This window comes from Sus scrofa, chromosome 5 (genome assembly GCF_054392235.1).
Source record: "Sus scrofa isolate SSC_HxYL_T2T_F1_AM1 chromosome 5, Sscrofa_HxYL_maternal_Yorkshire_Landrace_v2.0, whole genome shotgun sequence".
Taxonomy (NCBI): Eukaryota; Metazoa; Chordata; class Mammalia; order Artiodactyla; family Suidae; genus Sus; species Sus scrofa.
Genome location: NC_139387.1, coordinates 23,584,709 through 23,609,633, shown reverse-complemented (window position 1 = coordinate 23,609,633; position 24,925 = coordinate 23,584,709). Strand labels below are relative to the sequence as shown.

At 35.6% G+C, this 24,925-nt stretch overlaps 4 protein-coding genes across 11 annotated transcripts in view; 2 read left to right on the top strand and 2 right to left on the bottom strand.

Moving 5' to 3' along the window:
• Nucleotides 1–24,925, top strand: part of LOC110255239 (olfactory receptor 6C1-like) — a 371,689-nt gene that overhangs the window by 213,998 nt on the left and 132,766 nt on the right. For 3 of the 8 annotated variants that reach the window (XM_084955875.1, XM_084955874.1, XM_084955873.1), the window contains one exon: nucleotides 551–4,395. The exons of 2 other annotated variants lie outside the window; for them this stretch is intronic. In XM_084955875.1, coding sequence (XP_084812001.1) covers nucleotides 551–1,508 — 958 coding nt within the window. In that variant the 3' untranslated portion in view covers nucleotides 1,509–4,395. Of the gene's footprint in view, nucleotides 1–550; nucleotides 4,396–24,925 lie in introns of those variants that run through there. 3 more of the 8 variants (XM_084955877.1, XM_084955878.1, XM_084955879.1) reach the window with 2 other exon arrangements.
• The window catches only part of LOC110260570 (olfactory receptor 6C76-like), a 62,041-nt gene that overhangs the window by 25,603 nt on the left and 11,513 nt on the right, over nucleotides 1–24,925 (bottom strand). The window lies entirely within an intron of this gene.
• On the top strand, nucleotides 6,743–10,896 carry LOC100154757 (olfactory receptor 6C3-like). The gene has a single exon (XM_005655580.3). The coding sequence runs from the start codon at nucleotides 7,738–7,740 to the stop codon at nucleotides 8,674–8,676; it is 939 nt and encodes a 312-aa protein (XP_005655637.2). The 5' UTR covers nucleotides 6,743–7,737; the 3' UTR covers nucleotides 8,677–10,896.
• Nucleotides 9,043–24,925, bottom strand: part of LOC100627493 (olfactory receptor 6C1-like) — a 66,459-nt gene continuing 50,576 nt past the window's right edge. Inside the window, exon 4 of the mRNA XM_084955925.1 lies at nucleotides 9,043–13,164. Within this exon, the coding sequence (XP_084812051.1) occupies nucleotides 12,197–13,129 (933 nt within the window). The 5' untranslated portion in view covers nucleotides 13,130–13,164 and the 3' untranslated portion in view covers nucleotides 9,043–12,196. The remainder of the gene's footprint in view (nucleotides 13,165–24,925) is intronic.

Below are 24,925 nucleotides of genomic sequence, written 5' to 3'. Positions count from 1 at the left end.
GACAGATCATATCCCAGAAATGGGATCTTACAGGAGTAGAAGTGTTATCTGTCGACTTAAAAAGCCTCCCCTTTGTCTTTTCTTCAACCCCAGTGAAGGCATCTCATTTCCTGTATTGTGTCACCTAATTTCTTGTATTATTTGCTAGTATAATATAGAAAAGTAAAATATGCCAAGAAAACAGTCACTCAGAAAGATATCCTTCAGGGGAGGCTTTTTAAGTCAACAGGTAGCCCTTCTCCGCCAGTATTTCAAATACTTGGAAAGGCTTCATTAAAATCCCTCCTCTTCCCATTTGAGATATGGGATTTAGATAAGCTTCTTAAACATCTTTTTAGTCTGGTTCCAATCTGTAAAATGGGGGTTTTATTAAAAAAAAAAAAATTCCATGTGAAACAGAGCCTGTCATATAGTAAAAACTACTTTAAAACAAGTTATCTATTTCCATTAAATTGTTTTTTAAATCTCTTAATTTAGCTTGGCATAATAAGTTTACTTCTGAAGACAACCTCCTTTTCTTTAAGTCTTTTCTTTGTGTCTCCTCTAATAGGTTATGCAGGAGAAGAGCAAAAATGAGAAACTACACAGTAGTAACAGAGTTTATCCTCCTGGGACTCTCAGATGACCCACAGCTTCAGGTTGTGGTCTTTGTCTTTCTGCTCATCACCTACCTGCTCAGCATCACTGGGAACCTGACCATCATCACCCTGACCCTGCTGGATCCCCACCTCCAGACCCCCATGTATTTCTTCCTCAGAAACTTCTCCTTACTAGAGGTGTCATTCACAACTGTCACTATACCCAGGTTCCTGAGCACCATTATTACAGGAGATAAAACTATTTCTTTTAATAATTGCATGGCTCAGTTATTTTTTTTCATTCTTTTAGGAGTCACTGAATTTTGTCTTTTGGCCGCCATGTCCTATGACCGTTATGTCGCCATCTGCAAACCTCTGCATTACTTGGCCATCATGAATCCTAGACTCTGCATATTGCTGATCTTTGCTTCTTGGCTGGCTTCATTCTTAATCATATTCCCATCACTCATGTTGTTCTTAAACCTCGATTACTGCAAGTCTAATGTTGACCATTTTACCTGTGATTATTTTCCCCTCTTGCAACTTTCCTGTTCAGACACCAAATTCCTAGAGATGATGGGTTTTTCCTTTGCTGTGTTTATTCTATTGTTCACGTTGGCATTAATAATTCTGTCCTACATATATATCATCAGAACGATTGTGAGAATTCCTTCTACTAGTCAGAGGACAAAGGCCTTTCCCACGTGTTCTTCCCACATGATTGTCATCTCCATCTCTTATGGCAGCTGCATGTTCGTGTACATTAATCCATCAGCTAAAGACAGGGTGTCTCTGAGCAAGGGAGTGGCCGTGCTAAACACCTCAGTAGCCCCTATGCTGAACCCCTTTATTTACAGCCTAAGGAATCAGCAGGTCAAGAGAGCCTTCATGGACATGGCAAGAAAGGTTGCATTTTTCTCCAGGAAATGAAAAGATAAAAGTACTGTTTCATATTTTAGAGGCATAATGAAGAGCAGTTAAATGAAATTCAGGCTTTTCAAAATATATTACTTTCCACATAGCCTCCCTAGAGTTATTTTTCATTGCTTATATTTTATTGCCAGCAGGTTCCCAAGGATATTTGCATATATCTTTTTTTTTCTTTTTTCCTTTTAAATTCTAATTCTTCTCGTGTAAGTTATTTTTCATTTTTTTTCCCCATTCAAATTCCCTTCCTTCTCTCATGCACTTTCCTTCCTTTGTGCTGTTCTTTCTAGTCTGTAACTATGAGACTGGCCTCATTTCCTTCTTTGAATTTTTTTTTTTTTTTTATGGCAGCACCCAGGGCATATAGAAATTCCTGGGCAAGGGATTAAATTTGAGCCACAGCTGTAGCACCACTGGATCCTTTAACCCACTGCACTAGGCCATGGATCAAACCTGCACCTCCATAGCAACCTGAGCCGCTGCAGTGGGATTCTTAATTCACTCTTCCACAGTGGGAGCTCTAAAATATTTTCTAATTTCATTTTTTTTCCACAGAAATTCTTAGAAAATTAAAGAAAGGCAGAAAAAAATCAGAACAGGAATACACAAGAAAGAACTGTGTTTTATGACTTCACGGGAATCATTCTTTCGAGAAATTTCAGAAATACTAGGTTATGTTTATCTTTACCTTTAGTACGCAAAGACTGTAAACATTGTCTGACAGTCTTACTACGTTATTAAAGATACTGTCTTCTCCACAGTGTGGTCACTTAGTTACTATGTGAAAATCTGTACAACTAAAAGATAATATAACTATATTTTCTTATATGTTTTTCATTACCCATTTTAAAATTTTCTCTGCCACTTTATCAATTCAAAAATATATTCTGAATACATAGATGCCTATGGAAAACTATCAAGTAGCACCCCCTCCTTTTCTTCAGAATTCCATAATTAACATATATACTATAACAATTCTTTAAAAACCACGAAGAAATAAATATATTGGCTATCAAATATGACTATAATTGTTGTGACTCCGTTGTATTTTAAATAAATGCTTAATGTTAAGTTGGTCTTTTTGATAATCAATAGCTAAGGGTTTTTATAACTTTCTCATTCTTATGGCTATTTTTAGATAATTGCTTACCCATGCAATTCATTTAATCACTTACCTAAAAACAAGCCTGACTAATAGGAATAAAGCAGTTAACAATGGCAAAGTTTTAAGGTATGTACGATTGAGATTCTTTTGTTAGAAAAATCTTGTGTTCACTCTGTTTTAACCCTAAGAGTATGACACTGTATTGTAAAATGTGCTGAGTATTACAATTTATATAATGATCATACAAGATCCTGCATTTCTGGCCCTGAACTGTTATTTTTCTGTTTTCCCTGAAGTCAAAAACTGAAATAATGAAGATTACTCAAAAATATACTCAATTTTAAGAATCAATTTTCTTAAAAAGAAAGAGTGTAATCGCGATTAGTTGAGCCAAATTCTTCATAATATTCATGTACTATACTGAAGCGAGAGACTCATTTATAATTTGCTGAAAAGCAAAGATAAGAACTTACAATAAAATGCTGAAGAGATTTCCAGTTTTCAAGAATGTCACGGAATTATTTCCTTTATGACGAAACTGTAATTTCTAAGCTTACCTGGAAACATTTGAAAATACTGACGTTTAGCATTAATAATTCTGGTTCTTAATCACTCAATAAAATAGACCAGAAAGTGCAGATAGGTGTAGACCTGGGAATGAAAATAATTGTAAAATTATCACAAAAGCTAATGTGGGAATTTACGCTGATATTATCATATGATTCAGCTCTCTGTGTGATTCTATATACAAACTCCTTATTAGTTATTGTAAATGTTCAGAATCTGTGTAAGCATTTTGATTATCAGTATCAGACGTCCACCAACTTTCTGTAAAGGGCAATATATTAATAATATAGACTTTGCAGACTGTAGTGTTCCTGATGCAGTTACTCCTCTCCCTCTGTAGTGTGAATGCAGCTCTAATGTGTAAATGAACGGGCATAGGTGTATTCCAATAAAGCTTTTAATAAAAATAGGTGGTGAGCCAAATTTGGCCTATGGATCACAGTTTGCCCCCAGACTCCCATCCTAGACTTTCCCGTAAACACTGACCATATGTTCTTTCTCATTTAACATAAGGTAATTTCACTAAAATTTGAAAATTCAACAATAGATGTAAGATTTTAAAATTTAAGTCCAACTTCTATTTTTTTATTAGGAATGTGAGTGGGAGCAATCTTATAAACTTTTTCCAGGGAAAAAGATGAGGTAAATATTTCTAACTCATTTTTGGACTTCTCTGTTGTCCTTGATATCAAAAGATAACATGAGAAGTAAAAATTCAGCAGCAATTCGATCCATAAATTAGAAGATAATTAGCAAAGAAATTAGAAAAATGACCATTTCTTTTTACATATGATTTTATCTCAAAGGTAATTTATCTTTAGGAAATCTATTTGTGGAATTAAGCACATTTAAATATTAAAGAGGAAAAATAAAAAAGGTTATAAAGCTTAAAAATATTCACGTTTGATAAAATGCAGTTGTTGAGTCAAGATTTTTGAAAGTCTCAGTAAAACAGAACAGAACAGTTTCAGTATTATAAAAGATCTGAATATATCGTCACAACTAGGTATGCTTTTTGCTCCTTGTTTGGCTTTAATTTGAACAAGTCGACAAAAAAAATGATATTTTAGGACAGTTGGGTATATACAAGAATGTGCAAGGTAATAAAAGATATCAAAGATTTTTTTGTTAAATTTTCTGTGAAATTGCATCATGGTTAAGCAAAAAAAACCCAAACATGTATTTTAGGAATTAATAAAAATATACAGGAGTGAAAAAGTATTCTGTTTATATTCTGGTTTGAAGTATATTAACAAAATTTAAAAAAAAACTTTTAAAAAGACAGGTAAATCAAATATAAAAATATCTCCATATTTATTGAATCTACCTGATTGGTATATAAAACTTATTTCTCCTGTTCTCTATCCTAGTGTATATTTGAAAATACTCATAATTTTAAAATTATTGCAAACATCACTCTTAATGTTTAAAACAGTAGCAACTGCCTTGTTGAAATCAGTTACAAGATAAAAAAAGTCTTTGCTTTTATTCACTTCTCTGCTGGAGGTTCTATCCAGGGTACTAGCACAAGAAAAATATATTTAAAGATATTGGAAAGGGGGAAACAAAAATCTTTCTTTGCAACAACGTAAATTTATTTAAAATTATAGTAGCTCCCACTTCTAAGGCTTTTCAGGTTTCTCTTCCTTAAAAAAAAATACTTGTTTTTATTACTCAATGAATTTTATTACATTTATGGTTGTACAACAGTCATGGTTGTACAATGTGAAAAATTGTACATTAATAATATTAATGTGAATTCTCATTAACATTAATACTTATTAGTGTATGGAATACAATAGAATTTATGAGTCAGCTTCATGCTTTCTGTCTATATCTCTCACATTTTCACCCCATGGAAGCAGGATCTTTGTCTGCTTTGTAGACAAAATGGTGCTGGAGCTGCCTAGACCACATTCCATGAGCCAGTTGTGGACGTCTCTCCTCACCTCTGCCTTCTGCAAGGGCACATTGGTAGCTTGAAATCTGCCATGGTGGGAGGCTTTGCCTTTATTTTTGTATCCAAATAGAGTTTTTTCATATTTTTATCAAATTCTTTAACAGTAACGCATGTGGCAATCAGTTTTTGAGATTTTATTGATTACCAGGAATTAACTATATACCAAATTATTTAAACATTTATTTATTCAAAATATATTTTGAGTACACACCACATAGCAGATACATGTTCTAAATAAGTAATATTAGTGAAATGTGGTAAATGTTCAACAACTGCCTCTCAGAGGGTGGAGGTGAGGGGCTGATTTGTAGGGTTTGTCAATTTCTGTGATGTTAAGTCAAAATTTAAAGGATATAAGCACACTAACTCTCCTAATGAAAAGTCCAGAATTTCTGGGAGAAAAATATGGATTCCTTAAATACAATCATAGAAGAGTTAAATCTAAATTGAATTTCCACAGACTCAATATCATATGAATTTGACTTGTTTTGCTTTTTTTGCTTTCTTATCCATATGTATAAAAAAGATTCACATGTATCTTAACGATGCCTCATTAGCACTCTTAATGAATTCCCCTGAGACAGCAAGAAAGACACAGATAAAATAAGTCCAGCTCCATGTGTGTGACATACACAGAAAAGAACATTCCTATTTTCTGTTTTTTGAAGCAGTGTTTATAGGAAAATATTACTTAAATTGTATAGATAAATAATCATAGAATTCCAGAATATTCATTTAAACCCTTTGCATTAATACAAAGAAAATGTTTTAATAAATGGTGTTTTGTATTATATGAAAAGGGGCAAATGTAAGAATGCTTTATTCGTCCACCCAAGTGTAGCTGAGTTTGTACAGAAGCCTGGGTAAGAGGGAAAAAGCCAGGATGAGCTGTATTATAGTAAAATAGTGCCCAAATTTTGCATTATCAGGAATCAAGGATGGTGTGGGTCAAATGTATAATGAGAATTATAATCCTTGAGAGCCAATGACAAAGTTAAATCACCATACTTGTTTTGAGGATTCAACAGAAACCAAATAAATTGCAAACTCAATTTACCAGCTCTGAAATTATATAAACATGGAGACAAATTAGATAATACACTTTGCAACTAATCATCAAGAGGAACCAGGAAGTAAGTAAAGTTTTTATTCAATTTTAATGTATATTATTCAATCTCATCCACATACTTTGAAGTATGTTTGCATGTGTTTTTGAATTTATGACCTTTTTGATACTGAAAAGTAAATAGTCATTTACTCCCAAGAAGACTATTAATGGACTCCTACAGAAGCAGCACAGTGATGTCTTGGGTTGTTCATTAATTTTTTTCTCAGTTAAATGGTTCTCTGTTACAGAAATAAGACATAAAAAAGACATCCCCTATTTAAAGGAGTATCTGCTTCCTAGTAAATGTTTTGACTCTCTACTTGTTCATTTGCTAAAGCAATGTTTTTTTTTTTTTAAAAAAAAAGAAAAAAAAAAAAACAAAAAACAAAACCCAGCAACAACAAAAAAAGACTGTGTGTTGTATGAAGTAAACTGTTTCTAGGCAATTATTTATTTTAGTAGCAGAAGTTACCTTTTCTTATTCTTCTGGCTTTTTTTTTTTTTTTTTTTTTTTTTTTTGTCTTTTGTCTTGTTGTTGTTGTTGTTGTTGTTGCTATTTCTTGGGCCGCTCCCGCAGCATATGGAGATTCCCAGGCTAGGGGTTGAATCGGAGCTGTAGCCACCGGGCTACACCAGAGCCACAGCAACGCGGGATCCGAGCCACGTCTGCGATCTACACCACAGCTCACGGCAATGCCAGATCCTTAACCCACTGAGCAAGGGCAGGGACTGAACCCGCAACCTCATGGTTCCTAGTCGGATTCATTAACCACTGCGCCACGACGGGAACTCCTCTTCTGGCATTTTTATCCCAAAAAGGAAAACAAAAAAGGATGTGGAAAAGTGAGAGCATCAACTAAACCCTTAAAAACATAATTTGGAGAGAATGTCAACAAAACATTGCCATGGATAAACACATGTTCTAAAGTGAGGTAGGTGCTATGTTGACTGGCAGTTTAAACTTGTGAAAGTTTCCTAAATTATGTGTGCCTCAGTTTCTCAAAATAAACAATGTGGAGGGATGCCTGCATAGCCTCTGTTAAGCATTCAAACTCTGTTATTTAGATTATCTACAATCCTACAGGTTTTTATAATACTGAAAGAAAGAAGAATCAATTAAAATATTTTCATATGTTTTACAAAAGAAGCTAAATATCATAAAGAATAATTCGAAGCTTAATTTTAAAGAAACTTTAGAAGAAATAGCTCTATTTAAATGTGATCACAAGATTTTTATTTTGTCCATGGCCTGTGATGATGTATTTTTAAAGAGAGGTCAGTATTGAACTTGAGATAATATTCATTACTCAAATGAAAGGTCAGATGGAACTTTGAGTTACTGGAGAGGATCATATGTTTTTAAATTTCATGCATTATTATCATCATAGATATTTTAAAAAGGTTATATGCTTTCCTCAAACCTATGTAAACTATTTTATGTTCTATAAGGGAATGCATATTTTCTGTTCTCAAGGGGGAAACAGGATTGGCAATGAAAAACCACACAGTACCCACAGAATTCATTCTTCTGGGCCTCTCAGATGACCCAGAGCTTCAGACTGTGATTTTTCTCTTTTTAATTATCACATATATATTAAGTGTCGTGGGAAATTTGGCCATCATCACTCTCACCCTGGTGGACTCCCATCTACACACCCCTATGTATTTTTTCCTCAGGAACTTCTCTGTATTAGAAATTTCCTTCACAACTGTCTGCATTCCTAGATTTTGGGGCACAATTGTCACCAGGGACAAAACTATTTCATACAGTAATTGTATAGCTCAGTTGTTTTTCTTCATCTTCATGGGAATCACTGAATTTTATCTTCTAACTGCCATGTCCTATGATCGCTATGTCGCAATCTGCAAACCCCTGCATTATACAACCATCATGAGCAAAAGAGTCTGCACACTGCTTGTCTTTTTCGCTTGGCTGGCAGGATTCTTAAATATCTTCCCGCCAGTTGTTCTTTTTCTCCGGTTAGATTATTGCGGCTCCAATATCATCGATCACTTTGCTTGTGACTATTTCCCCCTCCTGCAACTATCCTGCTCTGACACATGGCTCCTGGAAGTGATTGGTTTCTACTCTGCCATAGTGATTCTGCTTTTCACCCTGGCATTGATCCTTCTATCCTATGCGTTCATCATGAAGACAATCCTGAAACTGCCTTCTGCCAGTCAGCGAAAAAAGGCATTTTCTACATGCTCCTCTCACATGATTGTCATTTCCATCTCTTATGGAAGCTGCATATTCATGTATGCCAACCCTTCAGCAAAAGAAAAGGCGTCCTTGACCAAAGGAGTAGCTATTCTGAACACTTCTGTTGCTCCCATGATGAATCCATTTATATATACCCTGAGGAACCAGCAAGTGAAGCAAGCCTTTAAAGATACTATCCAAAAGATTATGTTTTTTTCAAGTAAATGAAAGTATTTGTGGCATTAAAAGAATAAAGTTCTTGTCAATGCTTCTATTATTCATACTTTCTCAAAACTCTTGCTTTCACAATAGCTATATATTTTTCCCTGTGTCCATTCCCATATTAAAATTTCCCCCACTTTGAACCCAGTACCTTGGATGAAGTTGAATATTGCTTCAGAATTTCTATAATTTGTTTTATTCAAATGTATTGGATGGCATATAAAACACAGGTTAATGTTACGATTTTGAGAAGTGATTTGTTTTTGAAGAGACATAGGCTATTTAGCTTGATGAAAGGGGTGTGAAGATAGATGTGAATTTCTGAAGTTTTCCTTCTTACCTGAAGGAAAGAAATGAGACCAGAAATGAATATTAGCAGGAAATTTTTATTCTCTATGACATTTTTGTGAAATCAGATAACCACAATTACCAGGGAGTTGGAAATACAATGTAAATATCTACTTAAATATTTTAAAAAGATTAGAAACATATATATTCAAATTCTTTATACTAATAATAATGCTTTTAATGATAATGAGGAGGAGGAGAAAAAAGGAAAGTAGAAGATAAAATTTTATTCAGCAATTACTAGATTCCAGACCTATTTCAATTCTTTTCTCCTTATTGGCTCATTGAATCCTGCCAACAACTTTATGAGGTACTGTAATTGTTATTCTTCTGCAGAAATGTTTACCTTGTCTTTTTCTCTGGAAATATTTTATAAGCTTGCTCTCATTCATGTTCATTATAAAAAATAAAGGTTGGAATTAAATTTTAAAATCTTACATCTATATCGCAATATTTGTAAATCACATGTATTTCAATAAAACTCTAAAAAATCTTACATCAATTATTTTCACATTTTATTCAAATTATTTTATATTAAATAAGAAATACTATATGGGTCAATGTTTATGGAAAATCTAAGATGGGGGGAGCACTAAGATCCATGGTCCAAATTTGGACCAAAACCTACTTTTATTAAAAGTTTCATTAGAACACACCTCAATCCATTCATTTACAGATTATCTACAGATGCAGTCACACTATGAGGGAAGAGTTGAGTAGTTGCATCAGGGACAGTATAACCTACAAAGTCTAAATTGTTAATATATTGCCCTTTATAGAAAAGGTGTGTTAAACTCTGATACTGATAATGAAAATGCCCATATATATTCCAAAGATTTAAAATAACTGTTAAGGTGTTTGTATATAGAGTTATTGAAAGCTGAATCATCTGATAACACCAGCATAAACTTCCTCATAACTTTTGTAACAATTTATAGTTCTTTTAATTCTCCTCTCTATACCTATCAACAGTGTGTGGTATATATTTATTGAGTGATTAAGAACTTACAATCAGCAATCAAGTCTAAACTTCAGTATATTCAAATGTCTCTAATTAAGATAAGAATTTATAGTTACAGCATGAAGGAAGCAAATAATAATGTCAAGACCTCCCTGCAAACTGGAAATCTCTTTTTGTAAGTTTTGTTTTTCAGCAAATCATGGATATGCATCTCTCAACTGAACATAGTACATGAATATCATGAAGAATCTGGCTCAATGAATTGATTACAATGTTACCAAAAAATGGTTTAAAAATGTAGGATGAACCTTATTATTATTTTAGTATTAGACTCCATGGAAAACAGAAAAAAAAGTTCACATCCAGAATTGCATGATCTTGTGTGATTGACATATAAATACTCTTAAGTTGATTTTCCAAGAAGATGCCCTACTCTAATGCGTAAAATAGAATGAACATAAGATTTTTTCTGACAAAAAGATGTGTATTTTACATAAGAACTTTGCCGTTATTAACTTCTTTATTCCTATTAAGAAGACTTGTCATTTAAGTGGGAAATTAAAGAAATCGTATGTGTAAGTGATTATTTCAAAATAGCCGCAAATATGAGAAAGTTACAAAAGCCCTTAGCTATTGATGATCAAAAAGCCAACTTAGGAGTTCCCATCGTGGCGCAGTGGTTAATGAATCTGACTGGTAACCATGAGGTTGTGGGTTCTATCCCTGGCCTTACTTAGTGGTTTAAGGATCCTGTGTTGCTGTGGGCTGTGGTGTAGGTTGCAGATGCTGCTCGGATCCTGCATTGCTGTGGCTCTGGCATAGGCTGGCGGCTACAGATCTGACTAGACCTCTAGCCTGGGAACCTCCATATGCTGTGAGTGTGGCCCTAGAAAAGGCAAAAAGACAAAAAAAAATAATAATAATAAGCCAACTTAACATCAAACATTTATTTACAGTGACCACAGCAAATATAGTCATATTTGGTATCCAGTGATATTTATTTCTTCAGGATTTTTCAACAATTTTATGGCATATAAGTTAATTATGGAGTTCCCAAAAAGGAGGGGAAGCTGTTTAATAGTTTTTTATAAGCAATTACATATTCATAATAGATTTTATTTTGGCCATATCCACACATGTGGAAGTTCCTGGGCCAAGGACTGAACCTGCACCACAGCAGCAACCTAAGCCATTGTAGTGACAACACTGGATCCTTAACCTGCTGTGCCATAAGGGAACTCCAGTAATAGACTTTTGCACTGATAAATTATATGGCACAGAAAATTTAAAAATTGGTAATGAGAAATATTTTTTGACTTCTCAAGATTATATCCTTACTTTATTCTAGTTATAACTGTTTTTCACATAGTGACTAAGTGGCCTCACCATGGAGTGGGTAGTACTAGTAATATTCTAATATAATGATCAGATTGCATTTTATGGTCTTTGTATATTAAACTAAAAGTAATGTTAAACATGATTTACTAATTCCTTCATTTCTAGAGTGTTTCCTGATGAAATTATAAAACACAGTTCTCTCTTATGTGCTCTTGCTCTGCCACTTTCTGTCTTTCTAAATTTTTTTTTTAGAATTATTGTGAAAAAAATTGGAATTAAAAAAAGTTTCAGGATTTCCCATCGTGGCTCAGTGGTTAACGAATCCATCTAGGAACAATGAGGTTGCGGGTTCGATCCCTGGCCTCGCTCAGTGAGTTAAGGATCCAGCATTGCCGAGAGCTGTGCTATAGGTTGCTGACGTGGCTTGGATCCTGCATTGCTGTGGCTCTGATATAGGCCAGCAGCAATAGCTCCAATTTGACCCCTAGTCCGGGAACCTCCATGTGTCACAGGTACAGCCCTAGAAAAGACAAAAAGACAAAAAAAAAAAGTTTCAAAGAAGGAAATGATACCAGTGTCATAGGTACAGACTGGAAAGACCAACACAAAGGAAAGAAAGTGCATGAGAAAAGGAAGGGAATTTGAATGGGGAAAAAATTGAAAAATAACTTTCATGAGAAGAATTAGAATTTAAAAGGAAAAATAAAAAAATGTATATGCAAATCCTTGGGAACCTGCTGGCAACATAAGTATAAGCAATGAAAAATAACTCTAGGGAGGCTATGTGGAAAGTACTATATTTTGAAAGCCCATATTTTCATTTAACTGCTCTTCATTATGCCTCTAAAATATGAAACAGTACTTTTCTTTCTTCATTTTCTAGAAAAAAATGCAAACCTTCCTTGCCAAGTCCATGAAGGCTCTCTTGACCTGCTGATTCCTTAGGCTGTAAATAAAGGGGTTCAGCATGGGGGCTACTGAGGTGTTTAGCACAGCCACTCTCTTGCTCAAAGACACCCTGTCTTTTGCTGAGGGTTTAATATACATAAAAATGCAGCTGCCATAAGAGATGGAGATGACAATCATGTGGGAAGAACACGTGGAAAAGGCCTTTGTCCTCTGACTAGTAGAAGGAATTCTCACAATCGCTCTGATGATATATATGTAGGACAGAATTATTAATGCCAATGTGAACAATAGAATAAACACAGCAAAGGAAAAACCCACCATCTCTAGGAATTTGGTGTCTGAACAGGAAAGTTGCAAGAGGGGAAAATAATCACAGGTAAAATGGTCAATCATATTAGACTTGCAGTAATCGAGGTTTAAGAACAACATGAGTGATGGGAATATGATTAAGAATGAAACTAGCCATGAAGAGAAGACAAGGAGTACACAGACTCTTTGATTCATGATGGCCAAGTAATGCAGAGGTTTGCAGATGGCGACATAACGGTCATAGGACATGGCAGCCAAAAGGTAAAATTCAGCGACTCCTAAAAGAATGAAAAAAAATAACTGAGCCATGCAATCATTAAAGGAAATGGTTTTATCTCCTGAAAGAATGGTGCTCAGGAACCTGGGTATAGTGACAGTTGTGAATGACACCTCTAGTAAGGAGAAGTTTCTGAGGAAGAAATACATGGGGGTCTGGAGGTGGGGATCCAGCAGGGTCAGGGTGATGATGGTCAGGTTCCCAGTGATGCTGAGCAGGTAGGTGATGAGCAGAAAGACAGAGACCACAACCTGAAGCTGTGGGTCATCTGACAGTCCCAGGAGGATAAACTCAGTTATTTCTGTATGGTTTTTCATTCTTCAGTTGCTTGTCTGTTTTTCTTCTGCCACTCCTACAGGAGAAAGTGCAAAGAACAAACTGGAAGAGTGGATTACCAAATATTCAATTGTGGAGCTAGGATTTGACAAAATAGTATGTCATTTCACTCACGGAAAATTTAACACAAACTGATAATGACAATATTACTTTCATTTCCTCTCTTTTATAAGTGAAAACTTTGCTGAAGGCAGGTTTAAAAATTTAAATATGCTGGCATTTGAAGTGGTAGGGCAAGGATTTGCTCCAAGGCCTTTCTGACTCCAAATATTATCTTTAAATTTTCATCAGGTTTCTTGAGAACAACCTTTGTGCTACGGTGTTATTCCCTACACAAGTTTTCCCATACTGTGTAGCTTTAACATTTAATCATATTGAGAATCCTCAAAAATGGGAAAGATACCATATTTTTTTTAATAAAAAGCGAATGTTTTGTCCTTAGCTACCTATCACCTTTTGCTAACACTCAGCTTTTCCAACCACTTCTCCTACCTCATTGGAAGTCAGAAATGCTAAAGTCATTGCCACCAGCAACTGCAGATATTCAGGACAGAGGGGAGTAGCAGGTAGAAAATAATATAAGCTGAAGGTTGATTACATCTGAGTCCTTGGCAGCACTTTATAATGTTTCAGCCTAACCATGTGTCATCATTATGGACTTTATTCTTATATGATGCATTTGCTTTTCTATTTGGAATACTACTTAAAATATTTTTTTTAATTAATGTATATTTGATCTACAATGCTAGTGCCAATTTCACATATACACATTCCTTTTCTCTTATTATCTTCCTCATGTTCTATCCCAAGAGATTGGATATGGTTCCCTGGCTATTATGAAAATTATCATTATTATTTTGCTAAAATTATCATTGTGAAGGAGTTAGATAAGTGCCCTTCCAGAAAGCAGGGGTAAAAGTATGCTTATTTGTATGTTTTTGAAATAGTGACTCTTAGTTTTTCTTTTTTAAAAAATAAAATTAAATGATTTACTGTTGATATTTCCATAAGCAAGTGAGGATCTGTAGATATGAATCCAAGCCACTTACTAGGTGTGGCACTTACTTCAGTGCTTCACCTATAAATACATACTTTATCCACTGTGTATAACTCTATCTCATAAAGTTATTGTGAGCATTAAATGTGTGAATGTATGTGAAGCATTTAGAAAAATGCTTAACATCTAATAAGAGCCATATAAGGCTCTGTTCAATGGAGAAAACATTCCCCAGCCACAGAGCTGAAAACCTGTGGATTTAGATATTGCTCTCTATAAAAAGTAATGTCTAAGATAAGTAGTAATGAATAAATTTAGCACCAGGAGAATCACATCGAAACAGTAAAAACCACCACAACGAAAATGAACTAGAATCACCTGATCGTACAGGACCTGTCAGGTACTCCGGAGAATACCTTCTTCTTCCTCTCTGTGTACGTGATGACCTTTCCCACCACGGTGTGTCTGCCTTCTCCACCCATCAGCACTCCCCCACTTTCCACAATCTGCTTCTCTCCTCTTCTGCTAGGATTTGATCACCACCTTAAGGAGTCTTAGGTATTTACAGCCCATTAACATTGCTACCAGGGGCCACTTCCCTTCTCTGCTCCCCAGTTAGGTAAAGAAAGATTGTGAAGCTTGTATTAAACAAAATATATTATGTGACTAGCATTGTGAGTAGCAGTTTTCAATGATGTGCAAATCACATTCTTCCTTATTCCCAAAACACCAGGTGTAATACCCATTGTATGAGTTCTATAGGAATCTCATCATCATCCTTTCAAACCCAATGCACATACTATAAATCTCCTTAAATCTCCTGTGCACACCTCTCTATTCTGTGTAGGATAGCCTTACCTTCCAAGCTGTTGCTACACAATCCAGTGCCTAATATAGTGACAGCAGCTTTAAAATAAACACTTGTCTAATTAAGTAATTAATGTTGAGTTTGTCGTTGAATCACACACTGCCCTCAGTTACAGTTCTCCATTTTATGCCAAATTCTAAGGTATATGTCACATTGGTTCTACCTTTAAAAAAAAAACAAAAAAACAAAAACAAACTGTGTTTTCTTACTTTACCTGCATTCACGATACATTATCTGCTTTCATAAATTCCCTGTATTGAGTAAATTTATAACAAAGAACTTATAAAGGAAGCTAAAGTTTTTTTTTTTTTTTTTGTCTCTTGTCTCTTATCTTTTTTTTTTTTTTTTTTTAGGGCTACACCCACAGCATATGGAGGTTCCCAACCTAGGGGTCTAATTGGAGCTGTAGCTGCTGGCCTATGCCACAGCCATAGCAACGCCAGATGAGAGCCACATCTGCGACCTACACCACAGCTCATGGCAATGCTGGATCCTTAACCCACTGAGCGAGGCCAGGGATCTAACCCGAAACCTCATGGTTCCTAGTCGGATTCGTTTCTGCTGTGCCACGAAGGGAACTCCTAAAAGTTCCTGATAAACAATTTAAAAGAAAATTTTGTAAGATGTTATTTCAAAATTAATGTCCTTAAGTTCTTTACAAGTCAGCCTTTTAACTTTACTCTTGCTTGGTAACATTGCTCTTCCTGCATCAGAAATTGGCTTTCTAATGAAAACACTAGTTTTTCATAACACCTCGAAGTCACAAAACACATTTGCATCAAAAAAATGAGATAAAATTTCTGTAGTAACTTACCGGCTTTGGAGATCCAGATTTCTCTTTAATTACATTACTACTATTACATGGTGAACAGTGTGCCATTGCACTGTATTTTTATTTTCATTTTTGTCTTTTTAGGGCCTCACCTGCAGTCTATGGAAGTTCCCAGGCAAGGGGTCAAATCAGAGCTGTAGCTGCTAGCCTGTGCCACGGCCACAACCACCACAATGCCAGATCCAAGCTGCATCTGTGACTTATACTACAGCTCTGGCAACACTGGATCCTTAACCCACTGAGGAAGGCCAGGGATTGAACCCTCATCCTCATGGATCCAAGTTCTAGTTGGGTTCTGTACTGCTGAGCCACAACAGGAACCCCTGCAATCTATTTTTAATGTTACTTCGACTTTTGTACATATTCGAGTTTCCTCTTAAGTTTCCTATTAATTTTAACGCTTTTGTGAATAATAATAGAATGATTTACACCTGTTCTATTAACTAAACTTGTGAAGGAATGTATGAAGAGTTGTGGGAGAGTTCACGTGAGCATCAATGGAAAGCATTTATGTGGCCAGTCTTCCAGGACCAGGGAAAGCAGGCTTAAGGAAACTCTAGCAAGAGATGATGTCATGTCACAAAATTGGGAGTGGTATTTATAATTTTTGGGAAAATGTTTATGAAAATTCAATGGATTATATTCATTTACCAACATCAAATAAGCCTGATAAAAATTATCAGTATTTATTCCTTCATTCGCCAGACTTTTGGGAGAAATATACTTCAATATTTAATGATTTCTAGAGCCTAAAGACACCAGAGGATGTATTCGTGCAGAGCACGAAAGATAGCTCCAAGCATTAACCCATCTCTACAGCCGGCCTGCCTTCCTCCCTCCCTCCCTTCCTTCCTTCCTTTCTTCCTGTCTTTTTCTTGCAAAACCCGCAGCATATGGAAGCGATTTAATCCAAGCCACAGCTGGAACCTATGCCATAGCTGTGGCAACACCAGATCCTTTAACCCACTGGGGCAGGCTGGCCAGGGATTGAACCCATGCTTCCATAGCAACCCAAGCTGCTACAGTTGGATCCCTATCCCACTGCACCACAGTGGGAACTCCTTCAGCTTTTATTTCTGAGTGCAAGTTCACATTTCTGCCTGGAAGAACATGGTGAAGTTTATTAAGCTTTATCTTTCCTTTCACCTATTTCATCAAAACTAATTCTAACTTGCTTTCTAAGAATTCCTGAGACGGATTCTGAGTTATTCAAAATAAAAGTTGACAGTAATACTGCACCTTTGGTAAATAAGGTGATTACAAATATCTTCAAGATTTCATTCTAAAACACCGCTATGTCTTGTCCTTCCTAAATCCCTACCATCAAGTTAACATTGATAATGACCCTTTAGATAAACTTACAATTTCTTTGACACCCAAGGTGAGAAAGAGACTCTATATTAAAAGATACAGGTGTTCGCATTGTGGCTTAGCGGAAACGAATCTGACTAGAAACCATGAGGTTGCAGGTTTGATCCCTGGCCTCGTTTAGTGGGTTAAGGATCCAGCATTGCCGTGAGCTGCCATATAGGTTCAGATGGGGCTCAGATCTGGCATTGCTGTGGCTGTGGCATTGGCTGGTGGCAACAGCTCTGATTAGACCCCTAGTCTGGGAACCTCCATATGCCGTGGGTGCAACCCTAAAAAGACAAAAAGAAAAATAAATAAATAAACAAAAGATAGATTGTGTTCAAAGGTCCAGAAGATATGAGCTAAGAGACTTAGATTGGTTCCATGTTATTTCTGGTATGTTTTATTGTTTTTGCTTTTAATAACAAAACAAATAATCTTGTTTTGTTTTCTGCTACACTGGGATGAAAAATATCTTAGTAATGCAATGATTTTGAAAGTCTAATTATTTCATAAACTTTTCTCTGTCTACTAGTTCTCTTCCTCAGTTAAACCTCATTATAGGACATTGAAAACTTCACAAATACTGCTTTGCTATGATTTGTGAAATTTTTAGCAGTATGCTTTATTCATCATATCATTTTTTCTATCTACTTTGTTAATTTAAAGAATTTTTTTTTTTGTTTTTCTGTTTGTTTTTTCTTTTCATGGCTGCACACCTGTGGCATATGGAAGTTCCTGGCTAGGGGGTGAACTGGAGCTGCAACTGCAGGCCTATGCCATGGCCATGGCAACACTGAATTCAAGCCACATCTGTGATCTACACTGCAAAGTGTAGCAAAGCCAGATCCTTAACCCACTGAGTGAGACCAGGGATGGAATCCACATCTTTATGGACACTATGTTGGGTTCTTAACCTGTTGAGCCACAGTGGGAACTCCCTAAAGAGGTGTTTTTTTTGTTTTTTTTGTTTTTTTTTCAGGTTTAGGTTAATATAATAAGAAAGGGGAAATTGTTTAATTCTGTGTTGAGAATAACATGTAGTTTGGCTTCTTAATTACCCTAAATTTACCTTGGGCACTGCTTAATCATACTGGGCTTTGGGACATGACACTAGGTTCATTTAAGAATTTCTCTTGTCTTGGGAGTTCCTGTTGTGGCTCAGTGGTTAACGAATCCAACTAGGAACCATGAGGTTGTGGGTTCAATCCCTGGCCTCACTCAGTGGGTTAAGGATCCGGCATTGCCGTGAACTGCAGTGTAGGTCACAGACGTGGCTCAGATCCCATGTTGCTGTGGCTCTGGCGTAGGCCGGTGGCTACAGATCCGATTGGACCCCTAGCCTGGGAACCTCCATATGCCGCAGGAGCGGCCCTAGAAAAGGCAAAAATACAAAAAAAAAGAGAGAATTTCTCTTGTCTTGAATGAAGTCAGGACTCCTCAGGAGAACCCTTCGAGTCATTGGAGGGATTGTTTTATTAGATATTTTTTATTTTTTCACAATTATTTTAGATGACTACTTCCCTGGAAAAATATGAATAAGTTATATTTCTTTATTTCAATAGTGATGGGCAGATTCAATTCTCAGCACACATACTAGTGTCAACAGAGACAAAACAAGAGATAAGAGATTGTCAAATCACATTTAATAATAATTTCAGAAATAGTAACATTCCTATCTGTTGGGATTTTTGGTGAACATCAACTCATAACCACTCACTTTCAGTTCATTAGCTAGCCATCTATAATTTTAAAAACAGAAGGAAAAGTGAATAAACTAATAAAAATATGGTATCAAAATGCTACTAATATCTTAATTTATTACATGCTAGGATAAATTATTATCACAGGAAGTATATACTTTATTTACAATTAGAGAAACCTGGATTAAAAATACAAGTGGGCCACTTAATGGATTTATGACTTTAGATGAGTTATTTAATATCTTTAGCTTCAATATTCTCTGTTTAAGTGGAGTTGAAATTTCAAGGGTGTCTTTTAGAACTAATTGCAATAATATAAGTGAAAATCCTCTCAAAAATCGTGTGGCACTTAATATGCTTTAAGAAGACCTATTTTGTTTAATTTCTTTTTTTCTAGTTGTAATTGATTCCCGACTCTGGGAAGGATATTCATAATAATTGTGACTTAGCAAAGGCATTGTTTGTTATAATGGAAAACTAAGAACTTCTGTATTTCACCTTATTTAGCCATTATAACACACCTACAAAACTTTTATCTTTATTCCCAAATGAAGAACTAGGCTCAGTGAGGTTATGTACCTTAGATATATTAAAATAGTTAACCAACAGTCTACCTGAAATTAAAGTCTATTCTTTTAAACAAATTACTACAAAGCCTGTACTCAATTAGAAACACACAGAGATAGTAATTACCTGCCCCTTATTTAATAGAGGGTTAATAAATCGATATGATAAAATAACATAAAATAAATGAAGCTCTTTTTACACTGTTTAGCATATCCAAGTGCAAAATATAACTCGAATCTCTTGCTTTTAATTTGATTAAAAGTTGAACTGATAGGTAAGGATTCATTGACAAAGTTTGGGAAACTGTCATCTATATGTTCAACTTACCTCTGATTCTCATGCAGGCTCACTAACACTCAGAATGTCAGGAATGAAAAGAATATTAGCGACTGCCATTGTTGCAATCTAGGGAAAACAGCATTTCCAAAAACATTTCCTCTCTTTAGACAAATTTGCTTTCTACTGTCAATGCTCTTATCCTAAATTACTCATTTTATCCAGCCAGGCATATGTTTCTTTGACTATAGAGAAAGAAAGGAGAATATACATAAAAGAGAATAATATATCAGAACATGTTTTACAACTCTATGGTATGGGCTCTACATAGATTTTAAGTAGCACAAGCTATTTAATGTTGTATCTATTCTCTCTCCCGCTGGGCTCAAAGGGGACTAATTCAGTGAATCAGAATTGCCAGAACAAGAATGTTCACAAAACACTAAGGAATAGAATCCATACTACACATTACTATTGAAATTAGAAAAGGAAGTTTGGGAGATAGTGTCCAAGGAGACAGAAAAAAATGATAACAAGCAAACAATGACATTGTGTGAGGTCTGTTTCTCTTGACATTGTTTTTCAGAGATTAGCAACCAATTATCTCAATTCGTAATGCAGATCTCTACCCAATGCTCCATGCAATTTCTTTTAAACTGGTAATCTACCACATTGTACGAAGTACATTCATAAATTTTAATATGTATATTTTCCATTATTTTTAATCTGCCTTCTAATCAGAATTTTTGGTACCATAATACTGATAATACTTCATACATTTTTCCTGCTCCTTCTCTTGCTCACCACCAAAGGAAGCTGTAGTATATCTTGTTTTGATTACTTAATGTTGTAATGTATATGCCAAGTATAATAAATATTGAGTTAGTACCTTCTATGACTAGACCATAGCTAATCTAGTCTAACAGTCATGCCCAAATGAAATGACGTGCCTGAGAAAATATCAGTAGAATTGTGCAGGTCCTTAGTAAATCTACGTAAACTTTGAAAGTCCTTACAGAGTTTCAAATAAGTATAAAATCAAGCATAGGCAAGTTTTTTGTTCACTTTGGGTTTTTTTTTTTTTTTTTTTTTTAAAGCCAGCTATCATATTGCCTCTATAGCTCAAGAGTTTAGATTCAATTTTTCTGAGCACAAATTTATACATTTTAATAAAGGAGATAATCATGTCTCATTTTCCATACAGCCATGAAGATTAAAGATATGGTATAGATATACCTGGTTCAGGATATTGTACAGAATAAAGGTTCCCAATAGAAAAGAGTTTATTTATGAAATTCTTATCATACATTCAGGTCACATGGGAGTACTGGTGGCTGCCTAAATATTCCTCTTTTATATATTTTTTAAAAAATACAGATAGGAGTTCCCATCGTGGTAAAGCAGAAACGAATCCGCTGCACCACGATGGGAACCATGAGGTTGCAGGTTCAATTCCTGGCCTTACTCAGTGGGTTAAGAATCCGGCATTGCCCCGAGCTGTGGTGTAGGTCCCAGATGCGGCTCAGTTCCCATGTTGCTGTGGCTGTGGTCTAGGCCAGCGCCTACAGTTCCGATTAGACCCCTAGCCTGGGAACCTCCCTATGTTGCAGGAATGTCCCTTAAAAAAAAAAAAAAATACGGATAAACAAGGAGAGTATATAAAATAGGACATAATACTTGCCTTCAGCATAACTAAGAATTATGAGATATTATAAACTTCAAATTATTTGTAAGTAGAAAAATAAATATTCAACTGTATCAGAGGAGTGGGACGAATTAGACAGACACTGCAGATAGTGTGCAAAAAATATAGTTGTTGCAGATATTTAATTTGTTTCATATTTCATAAATTTTAAGAAAGAAACATTGGAAACAAAGAAAATTTAAGAGTAAGCTGTAAAACAATGTTTATTCCTTTTAGACTGCAGTATAAAATATTTTTATCATTCAGAATAAACAGTGAGATAATTTATGTGCTACAGCCACTGTTTTTTTTTTAATTCTAAATTGCAAATCAATGATTACATGGAAGCTACAGATAGTTTCAAAGGAAGACACAACATAGTCGCTTGCAGGTTAAAAAGGAAGCATAAGCAAGTAAACTCAGCATTGCATGGATCTGAGATGGATATTGAGGATTTTGTGGAAGTTAAAATTTCATCCTTCATCAAATAGGGTCTTCACAATGACATTCAATCATCTTAATACATTCTTTCACTGGTTTCTAGATAACATGACTTTATGCACCAAGTTTTTTAAAAAAATTTATTATTATTATTATTTTTTTCCCACTGTACAGCATGGGGATCAGGTTACTCTTACATGTATATGTTTTTCCCCCACCCTTTGTTCTATTGCAATATGAGTATCTAGACATACTTCTTAATGCTGCTCAGCAGGATCTCCTTGTAAATCTATTCTAAGTTGTGTCTGATAACCCCAAGCTCCAGATCCCTCCTACTCCCTCCCTCTCCCGTCAGGCAGCCACAAGTCTATTCTCCAAGTCCATGATTTTCTTTTCTGTGGAGATGTTCATTTGTGCTGGATATTAGATTCCAGTTATAAATGATATCATATGGTATTTGCCTTTGTCTTTTTGACTCATTTCACTCAGTATGAGATTCTCTAGTTCCATCCATGTTGCTGCAAATGGCATGATGTCATTCTTCTTTATGGCTGAGTAGTATTCCATTGTGTATATATACCATGTCTTCCGAATCCAATCATCTGTTGATGGACATTTGGGTTGTTTCCATGTCTTGGCTATTGTGAATAGTGCTGCAATGAACATGCGGGTGCATGTGTCTCTTTTAAGTAGAGTTTTGTCCGGATATATGCCCAAGAGTGGGATTGCGGGGTCATATGGAAGTTCTATGTATAGATTTCTAAGTATCTCCAAACTGTTCTCCATAGTGGCTGTACCAGCTTACATTCCCACCAACAGTGCAGGAGGGTTCCCTTTTCTCCACAGCCCCTCCAGCACTTTTTATTTGTGGATTTATTAATGATGGCCATTCTGACTGGTGTGAGGTGGTATCTCATGGTAGTTTTGATTTGCATTTCTCTTATAATCAGCGATGTTGAGCATTTTTTCATGTGTTTGCTGGCCATCTGTATATCTTCCTTGGAGAACAGTCTATTCAGGTCTTTTGCCCATTTTTCCATTGCTTGATTGGCTCTTTTGCTGTTGAGTTGTATAAGTTGCTTATATATTCTAGAGATTAAGCCCTTGTCAGTTGCATCATTTGAAACTATTTTCTCCCATTCTGTAAGTTGTCTTTTTTTTCTTTTTGGTTTCCTTTGCTGTGCAAAAGCTTTTCAGTTTGATGAGGTCCCATGGGTTTACTCTAATTTCTATTGCTTTGGGAGACTGACCTGAGAAAATATTCATGATGTTGATGTGAGAGAGTGTTTTGCCTGTGTTTTCTTCTAGGAGTTTGATGGTGTCCTGTCATATATTTAAGTCTTTCAGCCATTTGGAGTTTATTTTTTGTGCATGGTGTGAGGGTGTGTTCTAGTTTCATTGCTTTGCATGCAGCTGTCCAGGTTTCCCAGCAATGCTTGCTGAATAGACTTTCTTTTTCCCATTTTCTGTTCTTCCCTCCTCTGTCAAAGATTAAATGTCCATATGTGTCTGGGTTCATTTCTGGCTTCTCTTTTCTGTTCCATTGGTCTGTCTGTCTGTTTTAATACCAGTACCACCTGTCTTGATGACTGTGGCTTTGTAATATGCCTGAAGTCTGGGAGAGTTATGCCTGCTGCTTGGTTTTTGTTTCTCAGGATTGCTTTGGCGATTCTGGGTCTTTTGTTGTTCCATATAAATGTTTGGATTATTTGTTCTAGTTCTGTGAAAAATGTCATGGGTACTTTGATAGGGGTTGCATTGAATCTGTAGATTGCTTTGGGTAGTATGGCCATTTTTACAATATTGATTTTTCCAGTCCATGAACATGGAATATCTTTCCATTTCTTTACGTCTTCTTTGATTTCTTTGATTAAAGTTTTATAGTTCTCGGCATATAAGTCCTTTACCTCCTTGGTCAGGTGTATTCCGAGGTATTTGGTTTTGTGAGGTGCACTTTTAAAAGGTATTGTATTTCTGTATTCCTTTTCTAATATGTCATTGTTGGCATACAGAAATGCGACTGATTTCTGAATGTTAATCTTATATCCTGCTACTTTGCTGCATTTATTAATCAGTTCAGGTAGTTTTTGGGTTGAGTCCTTAGGGTTTTCTATGTATAGTATCATGTCATCTGCATACAGTGACAGTTTGATCTCTTCTCTTCCTATTTGGATGCCTTTGATTTCTTTTGTTTGTCTAATTGCTGTGGCTAGGACTTCTAAAACTGTGTTGAATAGCAGTGGTGAGAGTGGGCATCCCTGTCTTGTTCCAGATTTGAGTGAGAAGGCTTTCAGTTTTTCCCCATTGAGTATTATATTTGCTGTGGGTTTGTCATAAATGGCTTTGATTATGTTCAGGAATGTTCCCTCTATACAACACTTTGGCGAGTCTTGACCATGAATGGATGTTGGACTTTGTCAAATGCTTTTTCTGCATCTATTGAGATGATCATATGATTTTTGACTTTTCTTTTGTTAATGTGGTATATGACGTTGATTGTTTTGCATATGTTGAACCATCCTTGTGAACCTGGGATGAACCCTACCTGGTCATCATGTATAATCTTTTTGATATGTTGTTGGATTCGATATAGTAATTGGTTGGCTAAGATTTTGTTGAGAATTTTTATGTCTATATTTATCAAGGATGTTGGCCGATAGTTTTCTTTTTTGGTGGTATCTTTGTCTGGTTTTGGAATGAGGGTGATGGTGGCCTCATAGAATGTCTTTGGGAGTGTTCCTTCTTCTTCAACCTTTTGAAAGAATTTAAGGAGGATGGGCACCAGATCCTCTTTATATGTTTGATAGAATTTGCCTGTGAAGCCATCTGGTCCTGGGCTTTTATTTGTAGGGAGTGTTTTTATGACCTCTTCAATTTCATTTCTAGTGATGGGTCTGTTCAGTTGCTCTGTTTCTTCTTGATTCAGTGTTGGCAGGCTGTAAGATTCTAGAAAATTGTCCGTTTCTTCCAGATTGTCAAATTTGTTGGCATATAGTTGTTCATAGTATTCTCTTATGGTTTTTTTTGTATTTCTGCTGTATCCGTTGTGATTTCTCCTT